Here is a 10,000-nt window from a genome sequence, read left to right as displayed (position 1 = left end):
AATCTAGACGTATGAGTGTTTAATTACAATCTAGACGTATGGGTGTTTAATTACTGGAGTGAATAATGTTCTGTATAGTGGCTAAAACGTTAAGATGAATTATGCGTGTAACTTAGATATTTTCAATTATCTAAATCTATTATATAACAGCACAAAACAAATTCTGTGATTCACTGACTCACTTCAAACATTATAAACATAATGAAAACAAATATATACTTTGCATAATTAAAGCAAATAAATTTATATTGACAAGCTGATGATAAATGTTGTTTTTCAGTCGAGGAAATTAATTTTTACAAAAATAAATGGAGACAAGCCAAGCACAAAATTAAGTATTATCATAATTTTTTTTAAAAAGTTAGAACTTTAGTATGAAATATTGGTTTCTAATTTTGACACTAGACCAGTAGTTTCAGGGGAGGGGATAAGTCAATTATATCTACCCTAGTACTCAACTGGTACTTATTTTATCGACTCCGAAAGGATGAAAGGCAAAGCCGACGTCGGAAGAATTTGAAAAGTCAAAATGTAAAGACGAACAAAATGCTGCTAAGCATTTTTCCCGGCGTGATAACGATTCTGCCAGCTCATCATCTTATTTTAGTGTGAAATATTGATAGCAATAATATCATATATAACCAGAAAACAAGGGCATTATTTGTAAAAGGAAACTCGATCGAGGACTTAAATGTAATTCTGCAGAACTCACTATTATACAAGGATATAAGTTGACTCCCATAACCAATTGAATTGATGAAACACTAGATGAAACCCCATTTTCATTTAGTGCATCGTAGTGCAACTGGACGTCTCTGATAAATTCTGTTCGTCTTCAAGTGATAGACAGTAGGAAATGTTGAAATCAATATTTCAAGTTAACGAAATGCCTATCATATTTATAATGCTCTTAATGAACAAAGCAGAGAACTGTAGCGATCATAATCTCCGTTTCTAGTTAAGTGTACTGAATTATTTCAGAGTTTAGAATCTTGATCATGAACACAATGTAACAGTGGTAATACATAATGTAGGCTTACAGAAACCTTATGAGCTGGACAATAATCTATCGATTTACTTCCCTGCAACTCAAGAATACAGCTGAATAAATTTGGTAAAATGTTTAATTGGTCAACAGAATTAGGTTTCCTTTTAATATATCTCGTGGTGAAGAATTTCTTTTCGTAACCTCATAGCTTTTGATTCGATCCTACTATGCAGCTGTTCGGCAAGTCTTCCCAAATAGCATCGGGTTGACCAGTACCTTGAGAATAGAATTTTTTTGACGGAAATTATGTGGAATCCCGTCGCGTGTATTTATGTGTGTGTGTGTGTGTGTGTGTGTGTGTGTGTGTGTGTGTGTGTGTGTGTGTGTGTGTGTGTGTGTGTGTGTGTGTGTGTGTGTGTGTTAACGTTTATATTTTCTGGTGTACTGAACTGCGACACTTTATGTAAAAGAAATCAACGCCAACTCAAAATCGATAAAATAAGCACAAACTATAACAAGCTTTACGATCAATATGATGGACAAAGATACTTGAAGGCAGGGTCCCAGCATGGCCACTATCGAATGACAGATCACAAATAAAAGAGGTATTCTGTTGGTCAACTACATTAAAATCTCTGTGTGCGTGTGTGCGTGCGTGAGTGCGTGTGTGTGTGTGTGTGTGTGTCTTCATTACATTGCATTGAAGTTAGCCCAGTTATTTGGTTGTGAGATGGCATTGAAATAGTGATGCTCGGGCTTCTCTTCGCAGTTAACCACCTTTATCATTATTATTCTGTAGTGTTGTGTTTTAACTGCTATTCTATCCTTTTAATTCAGACAATGGAAAGCTAGAAGTTTGTCTGAATCGATAAGATATCCCTTCGCTTCAGCAATGGCAAGACACTCATCATCAATCTCGTGAAACCACTTGCTAGCGCAGATAAACACGATAAAATGACCAACCATCTTCACCAAGTTGCAACAGAAGCAAAAGCAGCGGCAGCAGCAATAACTACGAAGTAAACCGTTTCCCAGCCTGTTTTTTTGTTGTTTTTTTCTTTTTCTATTTTTCTTCTTCTTCTTCTTCATCTTGGGCTACAACACCTACAACAACAAAAACAGCTCAACTAAAGAGATTGACTGGAAATAATATCAGAACTCAATAAACTATTCTTAAATTGATATTGTCTGGAGATCTCTTGCCTTTTCGTTTGTTTGTTTTTTATTGTTTTTTCGTTTATTTATTTAGTTGTTTAGTTGCTTGGTTTATTTCTTTAATCATGTTCGATAAATATAGTTACTTTCTGTTTTTTAGGCAAAAAAAAAAGAATTTCATCTAGCAGCATCCTTATCAATAATAATCTTCGACAAAGTAGCTCTTAGTGAAGAAAGTACAATTCAATAGAGGAATTGATCAATTAGAAGATTTCAGAAGAAAAATATATAAAGTAGCCCTACATTGAAGAGTCGCAGCTGAAATGTAATGATAGGGAGCCAGATTAAAGATCTTTAGTTCGTTTCTTAAACCCGGCGCAATGCAGTGTCCGTACCAATAACACTGTCAGACTTTCCATTTTGGTAGTTGTTTAGCTCCAGGCCATTCTTTATCTCACAGACCTATTTACGGAATGCAAGATATAACTGAAGGTATATTTGGTAATAAAACAACAGTAATCTAGCAAAAATCTAAGTGTATTTTATTAAATATTTGTGCACATATTCTCGCTTAGTATTGTCATAAGATTAATAAATGAATCCGCCTTCAGCTTCGATGACTACATCAATGCGGGACTGGAATCGTTGACATGCCTGCTTTAAACAATTCGTTATTCGTTTCGGACATCATCCAAAACAGTGGTGGCCTTCAGTGAAGCTATGATACAGTGAGAATGTCGATTAGTCTCCCTTTCAACGACGCTCTAAACGTAACCATGTGATTTCAGTCTGTTGAGTTTCTAGAGGTTATGAATTTAGTTTTACAGGATATTCAATTTTGTTTAATATCAATTCTTGAATAACATGGACTTTATGAGAATATTTAGAATCTTGTTGAAACACTTAGGACCTTGCACTGCATATTCATCTATCCAGGGCTTAACAAATGACTCCAGCATCTCAATGTATTCTAAGATCCTGTTGAAATATGTGAGCTGTCATAACATAACCTTCATTACTCACCGCTTCTAAAATCACCACAGTTATTGGAAACTTAGTGAGCATCACTCTGAGAACATCAGAATGGTCTTCGCGTCACAGTCTGTCATCTGTCATCTGTCATTTCTCTTGGACAGTTGATTTTGATCGGAAAACCGAAGCATTCCATGTTAGGTAACCACTTGCAGACATGAATTAGTCTCTTTTTAGTACGTATGACTAGCACCGAATGTCCTATGTATCACAATTCTGATAGCCCACTCCGACATCTGAAGTTCTTGGCAATGAACCGCATTGATTTCCGGGATCATCATCGATGCTTTAAACCTGTTGGATTGAGGTGTCCTGTAACAGTAGTGTTCGAACATTTAGAACGTATTTTTTTCTCTTTGATACAGTTGAAACATTCTTGCCAGAGGCTTCCAATTCCAGTTGAACTTTGTGTACATTTAGAAAGTTGGTAACTCCTACATCACTGTGTTCCGCACATATAGCAACAATGATTACATGTCTTTTCAATTTTTGTGTTAGCATTTTATCTGTTATAAGTGATTCTGAAAGAAATAGATGATTTTTGATAAGTTGAAAAGAGTAATATACTGATACTCAAGTATCCTTAAATACCCCTCGCGGCCAATATAAAAACTGTTACAACTGTGACCATCTCACCTTTTTTTATATCAAGGACTATATAGTCTCGTGTGAGTTTCGATTTTAAGGCGACAAAATGTAATTCAAAAGAAGGTTGGCTTCTATTTCTAACAGATTTAGCAACTACGCAAAGGCTCCTTTATTGACTCATAATACTTCGTGTAAATGGCGGGGATAAAAAAGAAAACCAAAACAATACCCCGTTTCAATTTTAAGATCGTTAGGATCATTTCGTTAAAATGTATCATTTAGTAGCAGCTGAGTGTTTAATTCTTTTACTTCAACAATATGGCGACGCTGAGTCCTCTTTTCATGTTAAAATTTATAAAATGAAATTCAAACTAAGAAATGCAAGCCGTAAATATCTCTGGATAATAACATATTCATTACATGTAACATGAAATTTGTCAAAAATAGGTAAATGGGTTTATTTATGATCGACTTTGCCATTTATCTCTCTGAGTCGAGTAGGTCGAGCCACTAATAAATCAAACTAAATGTTTCAATGGCTGATTATTCAAATCATGCCGCCAGCGTTGGTATATGTTTAAATCAGATATATAACTCATTCTGGTTCAGTTCATACAGCTATTAATAATTCACATCTGTAAATAGTAGATATATAATTAACGAGTATTTTAATAGATATTAGATTAAAACGTTGATATTTGAAGTCGCAACGAGGAACCATTCCACAATATCACCCTAAAAAGTGGTAGTATAGATCTAGAGGATGTATGGTTCTGTCAGGCATTTGTTACTGATGTTTGGATTATTACTTGTAACTAAGGCGGCGAGCTGATTGAATTGCGAGTACACCGGAAAAACCGCTTAGTGACATTTCTTCCTGCTCTTTACGTCCTGAATTCAAATTCTACCGAGGGCGACTTTGCATTTCATCGTTTAATCGGTAAAATAAGTTCCAGTTGAACACTGAAGGTCGAGTAATTGATTAAATTCCTCTTCTAAAATTTGTTGGCCTTGTGCCAAAATTTGAAGTCATTATTGCTTCCAGCTGTGTTCCTCTCATAGATCCAAGTACTCTGCAGATTTGTAACCAACTTAATGAACATACATACAGAAGGTTCTTTCTTCTTCTAAGAAGCAGCTGCTCTACAGAAAAACTGAAGGCCTTGTTTCCTAGCTTGAAGGATATAATATTCTGTAAACCTAAAAGCTCTTGGACAAGTTGAGGCTAAATTTAAGCATAAAAAGTTATGAAACACAGTAATATTGTATAATGTTTAAAAACCCCTCGGTCTTCTCCACTTTTATCTTGATATTACAATAGCCAGTTCGTCAAATGTTTCAGTAATCTAATGTCCATCCCTAAAACTATAAAGGATCTATTTGAGGTGGATGCCAGGTGTTCAGATTACCCTTGGACAATCTGTATAAGATCTGAGTTCAAGCTTTACGCAACAGGAGATGCAGCTTTAGGTAACGTCAGCAAACTCACTCAACAAATACGAAACACAAGGAAACAATATTGCGGCATTGACAGTGGTGGCCCATCTTAGTCACAGCCTAGTAGCTGGAATCAATAAAAAGAGGTGAATGAATAACTCGTAGCATGGACAAGTAACACTTGTAATTTTAGGATTCATACAAATAATCACAACTCAACCTATTGGAACTTATCTGTCTTAAAGCCTTTCAGTATGACCGATCTTGATAGATACAAAGATTGTAATTTGTGGAAAGGAGAAATAGGGAAGATCGGTGAAATAAGAAAGATCGATGTAGCTGAAACAAAGAGATTACAATTGGATATCAAAAACCTCTGACTTGTTGGGAGCTTACCTCTAACTATTACGCTTATAAATCTTTACTTCACTGATCGATTCTCTGAAAATAGCTATCAATTCTCATTCCCATTCTAACAACTTAAAAAACGAAGGTCACCTAAAACAATATCGCCCTAGATAAAGTAACCTGAGAAAATATCGTGCAATTGCTGGTCATAGTTTTAGACATTTGATCTTTTCTACTATAGGCACAAGGCCTGAAATTTGGGGGGAAGAGGCAAGTCGATTATATCGACACTAGTACTCAACTGGTACTTAATTTATCGACCCCGAAAGGATGAAAGGTAAAGTCGACTTCGACGGAATTTGAACTCAAAACGTAGCGACGGGCGAAATACCGCTAAGCTTTTCGTCCGGCACGCTAACGATTCTGCCAGCTCACCATCTTTTTTAGACATTTGATCACAGGTCCATCTAATCCGGGCTAATCTAAAGCTTACCAACAACAATTCAACAACAACAACAACAGCAGCAGCAGCAGCAGGACAGTGATAGCAGGCATCAATCTTTAGTCAAGAAAAGTTATAGTGAAGAACGAAGCTCTGCCTATAAGTGAAATAAGAATTGGCGTCAGAACGGTCATCCATTATTATCCGATCCGTTATCCGTGTGGCTTTCGTACCTCCAATCCTCAATATGCAGCAAATGTGCAAGAAGGATATTGATATTGTACCAGTAACGTGGTTAATACTAACAGTGTCAAATAGGTTTCTGATTACGTTTTGGAATTATTGATGGTAAATAAATGATATTGCAGCTAACATCTGAACTTTATCTTCACAAATTAACTTCGTTTATAATTTTTGTTGCCGGCATATATTTTATATTTTATGTTTGTTGCAAAACATCGATAAAACAATAAAAGATTTTTGGTGCCCTATATATATATATATATATATATATATATATATATATATATATATATATATATATATATATATATATATATATATATATATATATATATATATTATTATTATATTATCATATAATATCATATCATATCATATATCATATGTGCATGTGCATGTGTGCGTGGAGTTTACACATTCCATCTGTGTCACTTTCTGTTTCTTTCCTTCCTTTCTTCCTTTCTCTCTCTCTCTCTGAATATAACAATATCTATGCCACCAAAAATGTCTTATTGGTTTTATATATATATATATACATATATACATATATATATATATACACACATACATACATATATATATATATATATATATATATATATATATATATATATATATATATATATATATATATATATATAATATAAATACACTATGCCTATGCGCACATGTACATCCAAACATACACATAGATATATGTATGTGTCTACACATAGATATACACAGATTTATACATACATACATACATGCATGCATGCATACATACAAACATACATACATGCATGCGTACATACATACATGCGTACATACATACATACATACATACATACATACATACATACATACATACATACATACATTTATACATATTCCGCACTAATTCCTCTCAAGACTATTGATATATAATTATCACTAACTGAAATCGAATTAACACCATAACTTGGAACATCGTTACACATATCAATTCACATGTGCAAACATTATCTTTCTAGGTTCGCAACACATGGGTATTCGCATTTCTTTCAACAGAGCTTAATCTATGTCTGTACAATCATCAAGGGAGTAAAACAAAGAGGGTTGTAGCGGATTACGAATTTATACCGCTCAGAAAATAAAAAATATTAAAATATACCAATAAAAACAGATACGGCTGAAACCGGAAAACCGCGAAATCTACTACAGTGTCTTTTTTTTTATATTGTAAAGGAATTCTCTGGAAAATTCAAATATAAGTAAATTTAAATTCGACTTACGAAGATGAGTATGGTATTGATATTTCATCGTGTAAAGGACTCTACGGATGATATAAGTGCGAAAAAACTGCTCTAAACTTAAGTTTCTCCAGGATATTGATATATTAAAATATTGCTAACTAATATTAAATTAGTCGTAGTTTTAGAGATATCGATTTATATATATATACATATATATATATATATATATATATATATATATATATATATATATATATATATATATATATATATATATATATATATATATATATACATACATATATATATATATATATATATATATATATATATATATATATATATATATATATATATATATATATATATATATATACCTCGATAACGGTCATTTTTCCACAGGAATTTTCAATGGCCGGATAACTGAAGAGATGTTGGCGTGGGCTCCCACCCCGGCATCCGAAACTCGGAGTTTTATCATGGCTACCGAATAAGTGTCACATATTTTTGCAGATATATATATATCAACGTACCTATATATATATATATATATATATATATATATATATATATATATATATATAGGCATGCTGATGCAAACAAGAAAAATAGAACTCAAAATATGAGTGTATGTATATTTTTATTATTTAACCGAAGTAAGAAAGTGACTCATGGTCCGAGAGTTTCGTACGTTGTCACTTATCAAACTTCTGCTGTGCAGCAATCAAGTTTCGAAGATGTCTCATTCTCTATTCATCTTTATGATTTGTTGATTATATACATATATACTCTGTGTGCTGTATAAAATCCAGTGCAGCGAACTCGGGATTTACCTATTGAGTGAAGTACCGCGTAACTGTTTATCTTGAATTTTATAGGTTCTTTATCATTCGATGTGGTTAGCCACATTAGAGCTCTGATATAATACAGGTTCTGACTAACCACATCGAAAGATAAGGAACATATAAAATTCAAGATAAACAGTTACGCGGTACTTCACTCAATAGGTAAATCCTGAGTTCACTGCATTGGATTTTATACAGCACATAGTGTATATATGTATATAATCAACAAATCATAAAGAAGAATAGAGAATGACACATCTTCGAAACTTGATTGCTGTACCGTTATTTTCATTAAATTCACATTAGATTCCAAGGCGACACGTGTTTCTACAACATAGAGTTCCTAATATTCTTTGATGTAGCCCCTATGTACGTTTAGTTGGTTCAGTTGCAGTACATATTTATCCACGGTAAACATTCCTATGCAACTTTCTTCGCTTTATCCACCCGCATAGGTAAAAACCTTGAACAATGCTGTATAGGAATGTTTACTGGATGACTACGTACTGCAACTGAACCAATTGAATGCAGCGGACATTAACATAAAGCTAAAGATCAGCAAAAAACGAAAACACCTACGCGGAATTATTGAGAAATTTATAGCTACTCTACTCGGATTACAAATTCAGATTTATACCTGTAATTATTGGTGCTCTAAGATGCGTAACAAATTACCTCAGCAACAATCTTGAGAAATTAGGCTTCTTAAAACTAGAAAGAAGAAAGCTGATTAGAAGATCACAAGTACAAGCCATTAATGGAACTGTCAATACATATAACACTTCCAGAAAGCTTAGCATTTTAATATACATGTGCATACCTAGACATGCAAATATATGAATGAGAATATATGCATTAAACACAACAAGCAAATCTGCACATGTACTGACTCAAAATATTGCACACATACACACAAACAATCATAAATACCTTGTTGATGGTGTTTAACATTTTAACCTAGATCGCTAGGTTAAAAATCGGCCCTTTCTTAGCAAGAGAATGAGAAATAAGGCTTAATAATAAAATACATACTTACATACATTTATGCATACAAACACGCATATATATGTATATATATATATATATATATATATATATATATACTAGCATGCAAGCATAACCACATGCATACATACATACGTAAATATGCATGTATGTATATATATATGCATATATATACATACGTACGTTCATACAAACATACATACATATGTACATGCATACATATATATACTTACATGCATGCATACATACATAATCTATATATATAAAACTGAAAAGGTGTGTGTGTGTGTGTGTCTGTCTGAGTGTCTGTATGTGTGCATCACCAAAACTCAAGAACTACCCAACCGATTTCATTCAAATTTTACACATGCATTACTTAGGGTCAATTTCTTGCCTAATGCGAGTCAGAAGCAATCTCTTATCTCTTACACTATTTCAATATTACGTCTCAAAAGTGAAACACTAACATCTCTATTGTAATGTGAGATAATACTTTCAGCTTGAATAGTTCACTATGTATATAATATATACATATTGAAACTATTAATACTGATACTATTAAAAGTGAAGCTATTATCTCATATCCATATATCTATATATGTGTGTATATATATATGTGTGTGTGTGTGTCTGTGTGTGTCTCTGTGTGTGCATATACATCTGCACATATATAGCGATATGTGCATATGCATATATATAGAAG

The 10,000-nt window shown here is 33.2% G+C and overlaps 1 protein-coding gene across 3 annotated transcripts in view; it reads left to right on the top strand.

The window, feature by feature from the left end:
* LOC106879925 (uncharacterized) overlaps positions 1-2,170 on the top strand; it is an 86,444-nt gene extending 84,274 nt beyond the window's left edge. For all 3 annotated transcript variants that reach the window (XM_089354556.1, XM_014929677.3, XM_014929678.3), the window contains one exon: positions 1,826-2,170. Coding sequence is in view for 1 of the 3 variants with exons in the window: in XM_014929678.3 (XP_014785164.1) it covers positions 1,826-1,860 (35 nt within the window). In the remaining 2 variants the exon portion in view is untranslated. The remainder of the gene's footprint in view (positions 1-1,825) is intronic.
* The last annotated feature ends 7,830 nt before the right edge of the window (positions 2,171-10,000 follow it).

Source organism: Octopus bimaculoides, chromosome 7 (assembly GCF_046866305.1).
Source record: "Octopus bimaculoides isolate indiv1 chromosome 7, ASM4686630v1, whole genome shotgun sequence".
In the NCBI taxonomy this organism is placed as follows: Eukaryota; Metazoa; Mollusca; class Cephalopoda; order Octopoda; family Octopodidae; genus Octopus; species Octopus bimaculoides.
The sequence above is the reverse complement of the archived record's forward strand: the minus strand, read 5'-3'. Positions and strand labels throughout refer to the sequence as shown.